General features: G+C 40.3%; 1 protein-coding gene and 1 long non-coding RNA gene across 3 annotated transcripts; both read right to left on the minus strand.

Annotated features, from left to right (window-relative positions):
- Nucleotides 1-2,202: 2,202 nt before the first annotated feature.
- Nucleotides 2,203-11,539, minus strand: actr2b (actin related protein 2b). Its single transcript, XM_079559449.1, has 9 exons — nt 11,392-11,539; nt 10,030-10,140; nt 8,632-8,847; nt 8,385-8,457; nt 7,788-7,924; nt 7,545-7,694; nt 5,209-5,354; nt 5,004-5,136; nt 2,203-3,819 (listed from the first exon to the last, which is right to left on the minus strand). The coding sequence occupies exons 1-9, from the start codon at nt 11,437-11,439 to the stop codon at nt 3,649-3,651; spliced, it is 1,185 nt and encodes a 394-aa protein (XP_079415575.1). The 5' UTR covers nt 11,440-11,539; the 3' UTR covers nt 2,203-3,648.
- Nucleotides 11,540-13,170: 1,631 nt separating this feature from the next.
- On the minus strand, nt 13,171-16,154 carry LOC306965573. Of its 2 annotated transcripts, XR_013793038.1 has the most exons (7): nt 15,894-16,154; nt 15,509-15,644; nt 14,030-15,310; nt 13,780-13,943; nt 13,542-13,668; nt 13,390-13,446; nt 13,171-13,292 (listed from the first exon to the last, which is right to left on the minus strand). It is a non-coding gene; the product is annotated as an uncharacterized lncRNA (long non-coding RNA). The 2 variants fall into 2 exon arrangements; XR_013793039.1 differs by lacking the exon at nt 15,509-15,644 and having other exon boundaries at nt 15,894-16,152.
- Nucleotides 16,155-17,157: the final 1,003 nt, after the last annotated feature.

Genomic DNA, 17,157 nt, shown 5'->3' on the forward strand with positions numbered 1-17,157 from the left:
TACTAACATCCATCTAGTATAATGGGATCCTGTGATGTGTGTCCTGGGGGGGCTCATAAGGCTAGAAAGCGAGTGTGTGTGTGTGTGTTCGTGTGTGTTTGCGTGTGTGCCGGCTTGAACTTCTCCGTCTTGTCCAGTGTTTGGAGTGTGTTCCTCACGTCAGAGCCATTTACAAGTGCCTGAACGCATCCTCTTTATCTTGTGTATTTAAACAAAAATAAAGAAACGCCCTGTTATTGAATTAGACCCATTTTTTTACGCTTAGTATTTTTACCTCTGTAAAAAAAGAGCAAAATTATATTATATAAATATATATATATCAAGTGTATGTTGTACATTTTTATTTCTATTTTGTTTTTTAAAAAGAACTTTCTAACATGTACGATGGATGTAGCTCTTGCTTTTGAGAAAGAACAGGAAGTGCTTTGTAGATACTGAAGAGTGGCCAGGTCTATGAGAAAAACGGTGAAAATGTGTGTCTTACTTTCCACCTCCAATAAAGAGACAAAAACCATTAAGCTCGGAGTCTGTGTACTTATATGTCTAAACCTTTTTCTAAATGTATGGACATGAAACTTACATTACAGTGGTATGGCTCTCTCTCCTGGTGTGTGCATTGGCTCGGTCTTGTAAAGCTCAAAATAAAATGACCGATAAGTCCTATTTGATATGTGTAATCGTCTGATCGTGTTCAGTGGTTCACAATCTATAGGTAAATGTGATTTTCAAAAAGGCCTGTGCAACATCAGAAATAAAGTTTGAACATGTTTTCTGAGATGACACTCTTTATGTGGATAGTTATTGAAACACTGCCCTAGTAAAACTCAGTCTTTTGTCTGATTCTTGCTTTCCCCTCTGCAGCAGGAACATGTGATAGCCATCGAGGACGTGGAGCTGTTTCACTCAGGATGTCTCTGGAAAAGCATGTGGGCGATAATGATGGAGCACAACAGAGGAGGGGGTAGAGAAGAAAAAAAGGTCCCCGAGGGCTTTTGGGGGCCTGCAAAGCAGCTCCACAGCTTTAAACAGCATCACAGTCCACATGTGCAAACATTTAAGATATCTGCTCTGGTAATGGGGTCAGTCTGGCCCTCTTTGGGCGCACACACTGCCACTCACTTCCTTCTGCAGCTTGCCAAACTTTGTTTTACCCATATCATTCCTTTTGTCTCATCAAACTATTTAAAATGTTTCCATTTTTAGGATCAACCACCCTATGTTTCTGTTCACTGTACTGTTTTGTTTTCCCCAGAACTGAAAGCGTCATGGACATACATACGCCTATTGAATTATTTAAAACGTGTACTTTCCCTGCAAATTCATTGGACTCATGAGATCAACTGGTGAACCAGAACCGCGACCCTCTCTACCCCCACGCTCTAGGACAGAGGGCAGCACCAACAATAACAAACTTAATTCTGCTCAACTTTCTTCTATTGCAAAATGCACTCAATTTGAGCCCACTCTGGCAGCGACGGCCATGGTGCCTCTGATACACTGCTACGCAATTCAGTGTGAATGCAAATGAAAAAATATAGAAAGCGAATCGAGGGCCGACCCCGGCCCATGGGCCACAGTTTGCCTACCTCTGCTCGAGGAAACTGCGGGGTTGGGGTCTTCTGCGATATTTCAAAATGTTAAATGCATTTGAAGAATTCAAGGTACGGATAAAAACTCCAATCTTTAAATACTTTAAAATAAAGAGCATTTTTTGATCTTCTCAGAGGAGTGCCCATGGACTAATTCCTAGTTCATCCTAAATTATACCTTACGCACTTGTGAAATATGCAATGGGGATGTCAGTGATGTCCTGATAAAGAATAAACTTCAAATGCTGGCAGAGGCGCCAGTTCAGGGTCAGGGGGAAGTGTCCTGGATTAAAATGGAACAGGTCCGGAAAAGTCTGGGTGCGTTCTTTATTTCAGGCTCGGAAACAGAGCCTCTTCCTCTAGTGGCGCCAGTCCTCTGCCACCGTTCCATGTCCGCTTCCTCCTCATGCGTCCGATTGTTGAATCCTTTTGTGTTTGCTCAAGTCACAATAACCTTCAAACTACAACTCTTTTGTTAAGCTAGATCTATCAGTTGTCAAATATTTCTTTAGAAGCGTCAGATTCACAATAGCAAGATTTTCTTCCAGGATAAACAAAATCCAAACAAAAAAAAGCTTCACAGAAATCTTTATAAATCACTTTTCTTTATTTAAATCAGCGTTAGGCAGTTATGCTATGAACAACACAAGAAAATAAAAAAAAATGACAAAAAAGACAGACACAGAGTGATCCAGTTAACATTAACTGCACTTGGCACTGGATAGACAATCAATGGAAAGAGGAAAAAAATATATATAGATTTGTTTCTCAAAATAGAAGTGCCTCCAGTCTGCATAATGCCAACTGTTGGTGAATTTAAGACTGGGAAACAAAATTAAGTGACGTAAGAAAACAGTATTGATACATAAAGAATACTGTTTTGTGGCATTACTTGTTCAAATTCGAATCGATTTAAACGCTTTAAACAGTATCTGCCTCCATGCTTTGGTAGATCTGAAGAAATACAACAGGTGGCTAACTACAGCGGTGCCATATTGTGTGATGTAGAGACAAGTGCTTGCACCTTTTCACTTTCAGTTTTCAACAGAGAGGAGGCAGAAGCAAAAGCAAAGGGACAACATGAAAACTGCACGTCCCTAAACCTGAAGTACCTTCGCACAGCTGTTGTCAAGCTCAGGGCTTTACTTGTGCATGTGTCCCTTTTAGAAATGAACAATTCTTCATTAAAAAACCTGGAGGAACTTACATAAATGTACTCCATTCATTTACAATGGTAATAGTGCACAGCAACAAAAGGTCATGGGAAAAGAAAAAAAAAAAAAAAAAATTGTTTGAAAGATATAAACTCATACACCCGAAGAAAGCAAAGAAGAACCCCTCTCCCACAAGAAAATTCATGATATCTTTTATAAAAACCGACATAAAAATGAGATCAGCACACTAGTACAGACGCTGAGTGCGGCCCGTGGCTGTTTAATGTGGACCCTGATTGTGATCTTATAACATTTCCTTATAACTCTTCATTAATTTATCCACTCCACATTTGTAGTTTTATTTAAAGAATTAAACTCAACTTTCTTACAATGCAGTGGTGGATGCATCTGCGGTTTGCCTTCATTTTATTAACATAGTTTACTAAACAAATAACAGTTGTCTGCTTGAGTAAGCGGTAGGCAAACAATCAGAGTGAACATCCAACTTAACTTCCTGGTTTTAACCATCACCACTACAACACACATAAATATTTCCGACTCCAAATTACATCAGCAGGGCAACCTTAGCCCTTCTAAACCTACTAAAAGAAAGAAAGAGGCTTGAGTGTGATCGGCAAACGTGGAGAATGGTTCTCAGGGGCTTGCGAGGGAAGCATGAGCCAATCCCAGAGCAGGACAGAGGAGACAGAGAGGAAGAGAGAGAGAGGAAGAGGTGCAAAGGGGTGAAGGCCTTGTTCCCGCCACTGGTGCGGGGACACTGTGAGCCCAACATGAGGGATTGATAGATATATTTTCTGCAATGGTTCTAAGGTGAAATGTTGTGTGTTGTTTGTGTGTGTATTGTACTGTAGGCGACTGGCTGTATGGTCTGTCCATCCACAGCTTTATCTGACAGTGACTCCGAGTTTCTCCAGCACACGAACTCCTTTCTCCTGATATTCTTCTCGAGTGAGCCAGAAGTTGTCCTTGTCCTTCATGATGTCGGCCAGCACAGCTCCCCCCAGGAACACCATGTGCTTTCGCCTCGGAGGGTCCTCAATGCGGATCTTGAATTTCTGCAGGACACAACCGGAAATTATCAAAAATCTGCATCTTGAAAGAGGTACAATCAATGGCAGCAAAGTTACCAGCGCTATTATGTTTTCTTTTACAAATTCACTAAAGAGGAAGTGGCTTTTCATTTTGTATAACATGGTCAATAACTAAAGGTATACTAGTCCAAAAGAGGATACTGTGTTGAATAGGTTTCACATAAAAAAACAAAAAGTAGCTCAAGATCATATCTAACTTATATTTAATAAAAAATATTCATCATTTAACCATAAATAGTTATTAATTATGCAATGTGTAAATGCTTGTGTAAGTGGTATTATAATGACATGCCACAAAAAGTGTGTTGGTTTCTGACCCCACCTGGTGGCGGTCAGTGGAAACTGCTTCACAAAGAACCCAGCAGCGATAAGAACAGTTCAGCCTATGAAACATCTAAACACCATCCTTCAAACTGCTCCTTTCAGTATCACTCTGCTAGTGCATAGGTTGCAGTTTGTCTGCCAAAACCCTCAATATAAGATGTGGTCGAACTCTGACATCACTTACAGTTAAGCTCCTCCTCTTGTGGAAAACTCCACCTTGGCAAGCTTAAATAAACTGACTATCGACCTGTAGTCCTCACTTTTATACATTTAAAGAGTGAGTAATAGCAAATGACCACTGACAATAATAGTTAATGGTGCCGCAGGGGTTAGCAATCGTGCTTCACAGCTAGAAGGTCCTGGGTTCAATCCCCCGCCAGACGAGGCCTTTCTTTGTGGAGTTTGCATGTTCTCCCCCATGACTGGGAAGGTTTCCACCGGGTTCCCCTACCACTAAAAACTAGTACAATATAGGCTATGATGAGACAGTATCTGTGAGTGCGTGAATGACTGGCAGTGGTTGGAGGGTCCACTGGTGTCGATGCGTGTAGTCGCGCTTCTGTCGGTCTGTCCCAAAGGGCAGCTATGGCTACATACGTAGGTTACCACCACCGCATATGGAGTGAATGAATAAAAATCCCCTGACTTGTGTGAAGCACTTTAAGTGTCATGTGAAAGGCGCTATACAAGAAAGATTAAATTCCATTTAGTTTTGATTGACAAACAAAAATCAGAAATATATTAATAGATTTCTGACTTTCTTACCTTGATGAATTCTCTTCATTATCACATGCTATGAAAAAAGATTAATATCAGTATCTTACCGAAAGCTTGTCTACATCTCCTTTGAGCACACGCTCCAGGTAAAGCTGCTTGAGCTCCCTCTCGAGTCGCGAGGGCAGGCCGGGGTACATGGTGGATCCTCCCGACAATACAATGTGTTTGTAAAACTCAGGCCTAAAAAAACATAACTCAATTAGAACAAGTTAGATCTATGGCAGGGCACACTGTTCCATTTTAAAAATTAACCTAGTGTCTATGTCGGCAGCTTGGATGGTGTTGAAGAGGAGCTCGGCCACACCGACCCCCTCCACATTGATGAGGTGAGGCTGGAACAGAGCCTCGGGAGCCTCGAAGCGCTCTCCTCCCACCTTGATCACACGACCATCTGGCAGCTGGAGATGAGAGGAAAGATGACAGGAAAAGGAGGGAAGAGAAAATAAAGTATTGGCACAGATTTCAGGAATGCAATACAACACAACACAAACTGCTTCAGAGGTAAAAAGGTTCAATTACACTCATCTTTAAGACCTGAAACTTCCCCCCAAAAAATGTTTGGCAACCAATTCAAATGAGGCTGTAAAAGTGTGTCAGTGTTAGTTTTTCTATAAAAGGTTTCATTCAGAAAGCAAAGGGAGGAAGCATAGCAAAGCCACCGCCACAGAGTGGCTACACAGGAAATGATGTAAGACACAGCACAGCAGCCTTCAGCCACACTGACATTGGCCTCCTTGTTTCAGCAAACACACAGTGTAGTACCTACACATGTATGTTCACCTACACACATCCAAACACACGTGGTTTCACCAAGGCGTGCACTAACACAGACTTCAGCCTCTGTATTTAGACTTGTGGTTCACACAGTACGGAAAACGTCTTTGGAAAGAAAAACCCAAGTCTAGAGGAGCAGCACTACGCCTCATGTTTGAGTCCTTTCAAAACATTAGTCAGCAGCACTGCCCTGTGCTTACCAGTAGCCATGTGGTCGTCAATCAATATGATGCAGAAATAATATTGTGCATAAATCAACAAATCACTTAATTCTCAATCCAGATTTTATTAACAATAATAATTAAAGCCGCAAGCGGCATCGAACGGCCCCCGCGGGCCATCCCTCCATTGCGCGCCTCTGTAACCATACCCAAGGGCGCTAACGAGGACACTACATTTTATTACCCTGGTGATGAGCCATTAATCTTTGTGAGTAAACATCAAAACTACATTTTAGCCTCTCCATGTGAATAATAGCTCCTACCTGCGGGGGGCGCTAATAACGCCTAAAATCTGTTTTATTTGACAAGTAGCACCTACACTTCAATGATCATTGTCCACATAATGCGCTGTCTTTATGTATAATGAGAGATTGATGTATCCATCCCATTAGAATAATATGGGGGGCTATGGACGTCTCCATGGCAACACCGTACAAAATATGGTAAAATGACAGTTTTAAAGAAGCACAAAAAAGTCACTGTTTGTGATGGTGAGTTTCCATTTGACTGGGGGACAGCGCTTCACACCCTTTTCATGCGCCTGCGCACATAGGTACAATGCGCTTTGCAATTACAATAGGTCTTTGCGATGGCAGGCCGCTCAGAACTAATAATGCAGTTTTATATATCACTTTCTCTGGACACTTAAAGACTCACTCCATACTTTGTGGTAGTAAACTATTATTATAGCCACAGCTGCCCTGAAGTAGACCCACTTAATGAGGCTACCAATCTGCACCATTGGCCCCTTTGACCACCACCAAACATGGGCGGCACGGTAGTACTTCGGTTAGCGCTCGTGCTTCCGGGTTTGATTCCGACCAGGGACGGGGCCTTTCTGTGTGGAGTTTGCATGTTCTCCCTGTGTCGGCGTAGGTTTCCTCCGGGTACTCCGGTTTCCCCTACCACTAAAAACATGTACAATAGGTAAATCCTCCAGTCAAGTGTTTCTGACCACCAGCCTGGCTGCACATCATGGAGATGGGTCCCCGAGCGCAGGCCCATGCTGGCAGCTCACTGCTTCTACAGGTCACCCCAGCGGCATTGAGGATGGGTCAAATGCAGAGAATGAATTTCCCTACGGGGATTAATAAAAGATTACCTTAAACACTGCAGTCAAACAGGCAAAGTGGGTGAAATATTTTGCCCAAGAACACAATGACTGCTGTACACCAGCAGTAGCTGGGATTCGAACCACCAACTTTCCAGTCATAAGACAACCCTCTCTACCAGACGTTGACAGATGTAAACACCCCAAAGATTTTGTAGAGAAATATGCCAAAATATGTGGGCTTTCTATTTAAAAAGTGAAGAACAAATCTAATGAATGATTTGTTTTAAGGTAGAAATTCAGGTAGATTTCCATGAACAAAGAACCATTATAAACTTTGGTGGCATGAATGGTAAAGTAAACTCTGATTGTGAAAACAAGCAATAATCCTGATTTCCCGGGTCATCACTAGATTTGTGAGTATGTAAACGATGCTGAGCAGTGAGCACTTACAGAAAAAGCAAGTTCAGACAGGTTTCACAGCAGCAACCCTTCTATAAACAACAGATCACTGATAAGTCATCAAATCGAAGTTTAATTACCGTGTAGGACTCTACTAGCACAGTGGTCTCCAGAGCAAGCTTCTGCTCCTGTTCAATGTTATAGCCAACATAGCACAGTTTTTCCTTCATCATTCGAACAGTCTCAAAGTCTGCAGAGTGGTTAAAGGCATACCCTCTCAGCAACAACAACTGGAAATTAGGGAAACACATAAAAAAGGGGTTGAGCACAGACAATATGCACTATAGAAATAAATGTTGAGTAAATAGTTGTTGTATAGGCACCTTGATGAGGTAGCGAGTGATGTCTCTGCCTGCAATGTCCAGACGTCTTGTTAAGTGTGGCAGACTGAAGCCCTCGTATACTGGACAGATGTGTGTCACACCATCGCCCGAGTCCACCACCACTCCAGTGAGCAGCCCTGAAAACAACACACACTGTTAAATCAACACATACTAGGTGCACTGACTTCATTATTTATTTATAATGCTTTATACAGGCAGAAGCAAGTCAAATTCAATGCTTTTTAATACCTTTTTAAGGCCAAAATACTACCATTTAAAGCCACAAACACAGAACAAAATTGACTCCTATTTAACTTCTTAGGATTTGCAAACATTCCATCAAACAGAGGAAAGATAATTGAACAACATGGGAAACCGAGCAAAAAAATGTGGTCAATTTCAGCTAAAACTGTTTTAGACCATCATTATGATTTTTTCTTAATTGCTGAGTGATGTCATCATTTTTCAATAAATTTAGATTTAAAGACGGTTTGAATTTAATTTAATGCTTTTAAATGACATTTGGCATTTGGCAACATTAATTTCATGACTTTTAATGCTTTATGCTGCCCCACAGAAACCCTGGAGATTTAATACCTTGAGCATACAATGTCAGGACAGCTTGGATAGCAATATAGACTCCTGCAAACTGGTACGTCTCAAACATAACCTGAAAAACAAAAAAACACAGTTGTTGAACAGATTTTAGACATTGTTTGATCAAAAGTAAAAAAAAAAAAGTATTGAAGCAGTCTATTAAGCTTACAATGCCTACATAGAACTAATTCAACCGTTTAACAGACAAAACTGTACTAGCACTAACAGCGTACTAACTAAAGCATACCTCAATTATTTTCTCCCTGTTCTTGGTGGGATTCATGGGAGGCTCGGTGAGTAAGATCTTGCAGTTGCGAGAGTCAATGTTTAGCTTCTCTGGGCCAAATGTGTAGTCCCACAAGTGTTTCATGTCATCCCAATTCCTGACAATACCATTTTCCATGGGGTAGTTGACTTCAAGCATGGAGCGAAGTTCGCTGGCCTCATCCCCAACCATAAGGTCCTATAACAAAGAGTAAAAGCAAAAACACAGTATAAGGTAAGTGCGCATCTTTAAACACATTTTTAAACACCTTTTCTTAGGAGATTGCCCTAAAAATGATCCGCTACACAATGTCATGTTAAGTCTTTGACATAATAGATAAAAAGAGTAGCACAGAATGTCATACTGTACCTATAGCATTCCTATTCTAAGAAACAATTGCCCTGCATGCACAATAAAACTTGTTTCCATGCATCCACTCCAGATTTCCTATAGATATATTAAACCATTCTTTTTAGCACCATTCAGACTAGCTGCATGCACGCAGCATGAAAATGTAAACAACGCTGGGTTAGAGCTTAGTGTTAGCCACAGTCAAGCGTCTCGTGTTCCACTTGGAAACATCAAAAGCCCTCTGAAGACAGCCATTTTATGAGCTCATCCTGTGTTCTTTGGCATTAACAAAGTACCAGTTGAATGTAGTACCACCATATGGTCACAATAAAAAAGTTAAAAGAAAAGCACATGTGCTTCCATCTCCAGCCCTCAACTGTCTGCTATGCATCCTCAGAACAATGGTTACAAAATTACTTACTCAATGGACTGCAACAAAATAATTTAACACCATAGGATATGGCATCTTTTCATTACAATATATTTCTAGATATAAAATATATTTTTTATCAATACTGGTATAACAAATGAGGCTGTTTGTAGTCAGGATGTACAGAGACATGGCTTGAAGATTGAAAAAAATAATGTTGTCCATGAGCCGCAGCTGTCAGTCAGAAGGCTGAATTTGCCTCTAGTCTAGCACCTCGTTTAGACTGTCAACTAGTAGTCATCATTGTGAGGGACAAAAAAACACTAGAAATTCAGCATTTCATGCTGAATCATATAATAAAATCATGGCAAATTCCTGCGGCAGGCAAGAGCAGGAGGCACACACCAACCTGAACTTACCATCTTCTGGGAATTCTACTTCATCAGGGGAGTAACAAAACATATAGGAAGAGGGAGGCAGATGTCCAAAAAAAAAAAAACATAAGAGGAAAGGAAAGGTTCACATAGGTTGTGTGTTAAGCAATCTAATATGCCACATGTTTATGGACCTTTTCTAATTCTCAGACTCAGATATATTTTGTCATTATTCTAACATGACAATTTTTATAGACTTTGCGTCTTTTCAGATAAAGAGCATACCTTAATCTCAATATTTCCAACTTTGGCGGTGGAGCGGATAATGGGCCTCCCAACAAGTGCCGGGAAGATGTGCTCAGGGAAGTTTGAGCCTGCATAGCCGCACTTCACAAACTGGAAAAAAAAAAGATGGACAGGTAGAGATTTGAAACAGCACATTTAGGTTATATAATAAACTGTGGCGTTCCAACAGCTCAATTTAACCCGTTATGAGCCAAAGCAAAAATGCAACCAGTGATTTTACTGAAAACAAGCTCTACCCACAAAATAAAATCCACTTTTAGGGTCAAAGTAATGCTCAGGACTGGTTGTAGTACTGTTTTTTTTCTTTATTATAGTCACAAAATGTGTTTAAACAAAACAGGAAAAAAAAAGAGAAAAGAAAAGAAATCTGGCGCATAAATAGTTAACCCCTCTTCAAATCTCCACTTATTCATCATGACTGCTGAGCTACATCCTCTCCGACTGCTGACCGTCTGCAAAGAAATACCTCATCTCATAGGAAATGGGTGAAATCTGAGCACGCTCTGAAAGATGAATCTAAACTACAAAAACTAATAGAACAATTGTTTTTTTGGGGGGGGAAAGGATCACACCAATGCCGCACATGTAGGAAATGTTGGCTTGGAAAAGTAAGGCTCGTGATGGCTTCATTACACATACAGTACATAGGTAACGCATTCATTAGGTGCTGCCGCCGGAGCCGAGAGAAGCTCAGTTGGATGAGATAACCAATATACTGTGTGTGGGGGGGGAGGGAGATATCTTGCAGTGGTGTTTATACAATAAAGGAAATGGAAGGACTACGTTAATGTATGTTAACATAATGTGCTTTTATGCTCTATTAGCCTAAATGAACTTACAGGCCTGGTTATCTCTTAGCCATTACCGCAAACTGTGCCATTGGTTTTAACGTAAACATTAAAGTACAAGGTGCCCACAATTACATTATAACCAAGGTTGACGAAATGATCAAACGAATGACCAAAATGATGACAGCAGCCCATCCCAGACAGCCAGCTGTTAAACCCGAGCATAAAAATGGCCAACTAGCGCTAACTATTTTAGCATGACAACCGGAGGTGCAGCAAGATGTATTTGATATGTTTGTATGTGTGTACCGAAAAGATAGTAATAAAAGATAAACATGATTGCGTTTCAAAACCAAAAATTGCATCGAAAGCGGGTGTTTGTCTTTTCATAGGCTGTTTGAATGAAAATTAAGCTAATGTAGCTAACCTGCTACACACCCAGTTACGCTAGCATAGAAGCTCTACTTCCTGTTTCAGCAAATCGTTCATACAAATGGCCCAGAATAAACGGCAATCGGCAAAAATAAAGCCTGTTAAATATCGGCAGACGTACCCCGGTTCCATTGTCACAAACCACCACTTTCCTTCCCTGGCTGTCCATTGTGTAAAAGCCCAGTTGCCGCTGAACCTCCCTCAACTTTCTTCAACAAGCCGGAAGGAAGACACGGCAACCCGGCTGAGAGGAAGGGAAGGGTGCGCATCCGGTGCCCACCAACAACAGTGCTATCATGTCAGGGGTATTTGAGATTTGAGAGGTGTCTGTCATTCATACATACAATTCTAAATAGTATGTTCTTTTACATTTATATCTCATCATATTGTGAGGATCATGTTCTGTTATTTCAAAATAGCTTGAATGGATAAGAAATGATGGACTGCAGGCAGTGAACGCCAACAGTCCATCATTCAGATGACACTGAAACATGACAATGTTGCCCTGAAAGACTGGTTAAGGAGCCCAAAAGCCTTGTGTTATTTTCTCAAGGTTCTTGAAGGTTTCTGTTAAATGGAGCCAAAACTCTTTGCTCTTCTTTTTAGTACGAAAAGCATTAGGCTACTTTGTGTGGAGTGTTGAGCATGTGGCGGCTGTGGAGTACAGCTGCTGAGCAACAATCTGAGAGAAAAAAACACATAAACTTTACGAATTAAAAGGGAAGAAGCAAACAGCCGTAATACAAAGAAGATTTATTTCTGTATTCAGTATTTTACATAAGCAAATTATATTAGACATTTTAGTAAGCAAAATATTAGGTCCAAGATGCAACTTGGGGAAACTCTTATATGAAGGCACAAATAAAAAAAAGATGAAGATGAAATATTTATTTAAATTGTCTTTAGTTACTCGCTTCAATAAAGAAGCAAGTAGGCTGTGGGTAGTGTTCCCTTATAATGATCTTACTTTTAAAACAAAGCATTTTAATCAATGGGTTATTCTAATGGATCCATCCATCAGTTCAGTGGGTACAATTCGGGGCTGTTTTGCTGCTGCCCTCTTCTGTATATCCTGTCTATTACACTCTCAGAAAATAATGTTTGTGTCCTCAGACATTTGTTTGTGCAACATATTCTCTACGCCATTGTACAAATAGTTTACATGCTACAAATACATACACTCTAATAATAAATGCATGCTAACTAGTACAACCAATCCAAATGATTTTCCTCTGAAGATGGAGCTCATTCTTCTTAATTGCAATCTTTTGATGGGATCATTGAGGGTATGATAAACATGCACAATTGTTTTGTTTTTAGTTGGATCATTTTGTTAATCTTTTTTTGTTCAATTTTAGTGAATAATGACTTTTTCTTCTTTACATTTCTTGCTTTTCATCTTTCACAAAAAGAGGTTTAGGGTCACAAGTTCCTACAAGGTTGTGTATGAAATATTTTGTATTGTAACAGCCGCCGTAATTTCACAAAAGGACAAACTGTAGAAAGCCTGTACAATTTTATTGGCCAATGAGGTAGCTGTTTTTTGTTGTCGTTATAACCATGAACACAATATGCGGGTAAACTTATGTTTACATAATAATAATAATAAAAATATTCAATCACTTTGCAACATGGGGTATCAATGAAGAGTCACCACAGGAGAGAAAATCTATTAAAAAAAAAGATCCTTAAACAATGTAAGCTGCCAAATAATGGACTGTTCTGCATCCAAAAGTGTGTGGGACATATCGTCCTGAGATCTGCTAAGGCTTTGACTGCTCCAGTTTAGCACAGGGCACAGGTTAATTTCTGGAATAAGACGTTTTAAATATTTATTTACTTTATTGTAATTAGCTATTAAGTTACCTGTAGTTTATTATTTCTTTATTATAAAAGTGTTACCTGCAATAACCCAGGGAAGCTTATTATGTTCTAGGTCCTCATAGGTGCATGTGTTGTCACTGCAGTTTGTCCTGGAAAATGCACAGCTGACAAAGAGTCTTTCATTGGCTCCAGCAGTCCCTATTAATGTAAAATCACCATTAAAATTAAGCATTTCAGTCAAAAATGTACTGAACTATTTTCCCCTTTTTATTACGCAATAAATATTTTGACATACCTGGTGGGATACTAATGCGGCAACAAGAACTGGTTGCTTCTTTATCCCAACAAAAAGCTGCAAGTGAAAGACGACAAGGAGTTTTAAAATGTACATTGCTCAGGTATGTAAGAAAATAACTTTGCTATTCGAAGAGTCACAAAAAACCTCACAATATTCTTTGAGTCCACATCAAGGCATTGATGCAAACATCTGTTGATATGGGAACCCGCCCACTGAAACTGCAAGCCAGCAACTGAGAGAACGTCCTGAGATGGCCAACTTATTCCAGGTGGGACGCTGAGGTCAGTGAACAATAACAAGTACATTACACACAAAATATTTGTAGAAAAAAAGAACCCTATTCTATATTTCAGATTAATGAAAATGTAATGTGTAGTAAGTTTTTACCAGAGTAAGCCAGAATGTCTTGGTTCTTCTTCCTTATGGTAATTTTGATCTTTGACAAAAAGCAGCGAATCTAGTCCACAAACTGAATCCTCCACCTCTTGAGCGGAAACCATCAGTGGAAAACTGTCCACAAAGAGCTGCTGAACTTGACATTGTAGAACAATCTGTCTCAAACATAAGATACGGTATGCATTAATTAAGCATATGATATATATGATTTTGTAAAGAGAAGCATTTTAGGTACACCAACCTGACAGCTAGTTACATCACACTGCTGTCCAAACGCCTCCTGTCGGTCTTGAAATAGCTCACAGTCTCTGTCCTCATGTGAGGGTGCTGAGCAAAAGTCAGCAAAGCTGTCACTGGGAGGAAGGCCTCCTTGTACCTCTCCCTCAGCTAATTGGAGCTGGCTCATATGGGGCTCAAGGCTCACACCTCTAAACACTTGGTCTTCTTCAGAATGTTTTTCACATTTTGAGTCCATAGAGGTAGCTGAGGATTCCTGAGCAACAGAATGATCTTGGTAAAAAAGACCTGTATCTGCATCCGAATTGGAAGCCTGTAGGCTATACCAAATATAATCATTGCAAAACGATCTCGAAAGCCTGTAGTTCCTCAGTTCTTCTTCGTCATCAGTCTGATCTTGATCTGTGTCCGTCTCTTGTGAAGCAAGAGAAGAAACATTTGGCTCAAAATCCTCAGACGGTTCATCTTGTGATGAGCCTTCATCGCATGATGCATTGTCTACAAAGTCATACAAGCTTGCTGTTTGAGGGAGAGTGGAAACACTTTTTTCTTTCTTTTCCCTTTCCTCTCTTTGTCCTGTTTCTTTAGATGTTCGTAAAAAATTCAGATTGAAACTATGCTTTCTCTCTTTATGACTTTCACAAGACTTGTCCACTGATTTATCCGCAAAATTACTCCATTCCGGCTGAAAATGTGGTTTATTTTGAATATCCTGAGACGATTTAGCTTGTTTCTCACAGTAAACTTCGGTGCAAATGTCATCTTTGGACACGTATGCAAAAGATTTGGGCTCAGATTTCAAAATGGCCACATCACCTGAAGTGATGCTTAGTCCTTTTTGTGCACTCATTCCCTCACCATCCCAAAACTCTGCACCACCTAGACCACAGCACCATGCTTGTGCTGCCTGTTCGCCAAAAACGGAAAAATCTGCAAAGTCCGTTTCATTTTTGAAGCATGATTTCAGGACTGAAGTCTTTTCAGATAATCCAACTGAAGCTGTCTCCGAGTCGTCAATAACCTTGAGACTTCCAGTGGATGTGGGTTGCGATTGTTCTACTGGCTGATTTATGCTGGATAGATTGTGACAGGTGTACGGGAGTAAAGTTGATGCAGTTGAAGAACAAATGTTAGATGCAGATTGTAATGTGGAGGAGACATGAGAGTCATCACCACCGGGGAATTCCCTAAACTCCCCGAATTCTTCCTCCTCTGATGGCGCAACTTCATCCTCATTGCACTCCTGCAGCAGGGATGAAGAGAGTTGTGGCATGGTGTCCATTGGCTGCACAAACGAGCACAGTAATTAGGTTAGTTTGTGCATTTTGCATAATAACCATACATGCAAGTGGAACTGTACTGGACAGAAATGTAGAGGCATTGGGAATCAGTAGACATCTTATGGTGCTCACTGTTTGGAACTACTTCAAAGTCCAAAGCAAGGCTACTTGGAAAAGATTAGGCCCAGCGATAATCCTCTTACCTCAAACACATGTGCGCAGATAATAAAGCAATAATATAGATCTGACCCAGCACACAGTGTATAGACCAAATGCCTACTTGTTTCCAATATTGGACAGGTGGGTGTCAGTCACATCACCAATAACAATGTAGATCATCTGCAGATCGAACATACATTTAGAAAATTGACAACCTTGAACTGAAATGCAGTATTTATGGATGAAGAACGGGGGAGAAAAAAGATCCATATTTTACGGTCTGAATTGATAAAGCTAATTTTCATTTGGCTAGCAATGGGGTGTGTAGGCAGTAGCCCACCATAGGGATTATTGACGCGAAAGTCAATCGGATCAACTACCTCTCAACGTTGACATTACGCTAGCCTCTACTTATTCACAAACACTTACCGAGATTGTCTGTTCCTTACTCCTCTTTAGTGGTCATTCCCCCCCATCCTTCATCATATCAGAGCCAGAGCACAGTATAAAATGATGCGACTAAAACGCAAGAGCTCGCACTTCGCTTCCTTCCCATATTTTCACCGGAAATCGGCCAAAGCCATTTGAAGCCGCTGGTCCAGGGGAGGAGAGTCCAGCGGAACCGCGCCGCGCTTCTGTCCGACATAGACGATCTTCGGGAGGTGTTTGTCCGCGGCCGAACAGGGCAACATCACCACCTACTGGGAGCGGTGGACAGAGACACGTGACCTGCTTACCCGAAGGTTGACGGTTCGATCCACGCTTGAACAAAACACTTCCAACAATGAGGAAGTGGAGGTACTGTGGTGCAGTGTTTGACTATGAAAATTGAGATGAAACAAATTAAGTATTTCAAAGTTCTTTCAGGTAACGGAAACACACATGAGCAGGATGATAGTTTATTAGGTTTTTTTTTTAATATATAAATTCACAACACTGGAAAAAGTGTTGGTTTCGGTGTTAAAACAGAATTTGTGAGCTTTATTTTTCCAAGCGTGTTCTCTTACTCGCTCTCCAGTAAATGTTTCAAATTGAGTAATAAACAGCCTCACTGTTTTTGCATTAAAAGGTTACCATTTCTTACAATAACAAAAGTGGCACATCCTCCTTCATCGAAACAAAAACAGCAGGATAGTTAATTTGAATAAATAAAATATACAATGCACAACATTCTTACGACCTCAAGACCACAGCACACGCAGACAGTTCTTGAAGGCTAATGTATGTTAAAACAAACCTTTCTTATGTAACTACATAATTTTTGGTTGCCCACAAATAATTGCATCCACAGCAGACTGATAAAGGTGAAAAACATGGTTGTTCAGTTATCGAGTGCAAAATGTTTTGAACGATGAAAACTATGAAAGCAAAACGTGTTCCATGTGAGGTGGAATGACATTCATTTAATATTTGGAGAAACAAATAATTTATAATTAACACAATGAAGCCTGGAAAATTGAGTTGGTTCACCAAACAATTTCGAGAATTGCCATAAGATCACCATAACTGTACTCACCACTGTCACGTCAGTAAATACTTGAAAGATGTGACAAAAAATGGCACTATCAAATGCACTGACTGATCAACAGATATTTCACAACTCATTCGCTCTGCGAACCTCCACTGACCAAATGTAGCCACAACATGAAACATGATATTCAGGCAAATTCAAGTTCATAAACTTGGAATATCA

The sequence above is a fragment of the Gobius niger genome (assembly GCF_951799975.1).
Source record: "Gobius niger genome assembly, chromosome: 7".
Classification (NCBI taxonomy): domain Eukaryota; kingdom Metazoa; phylum Chordata; class Actinopteri; order Gobiiformes; family Gobiidae; genus Gobius; species Gobius niger.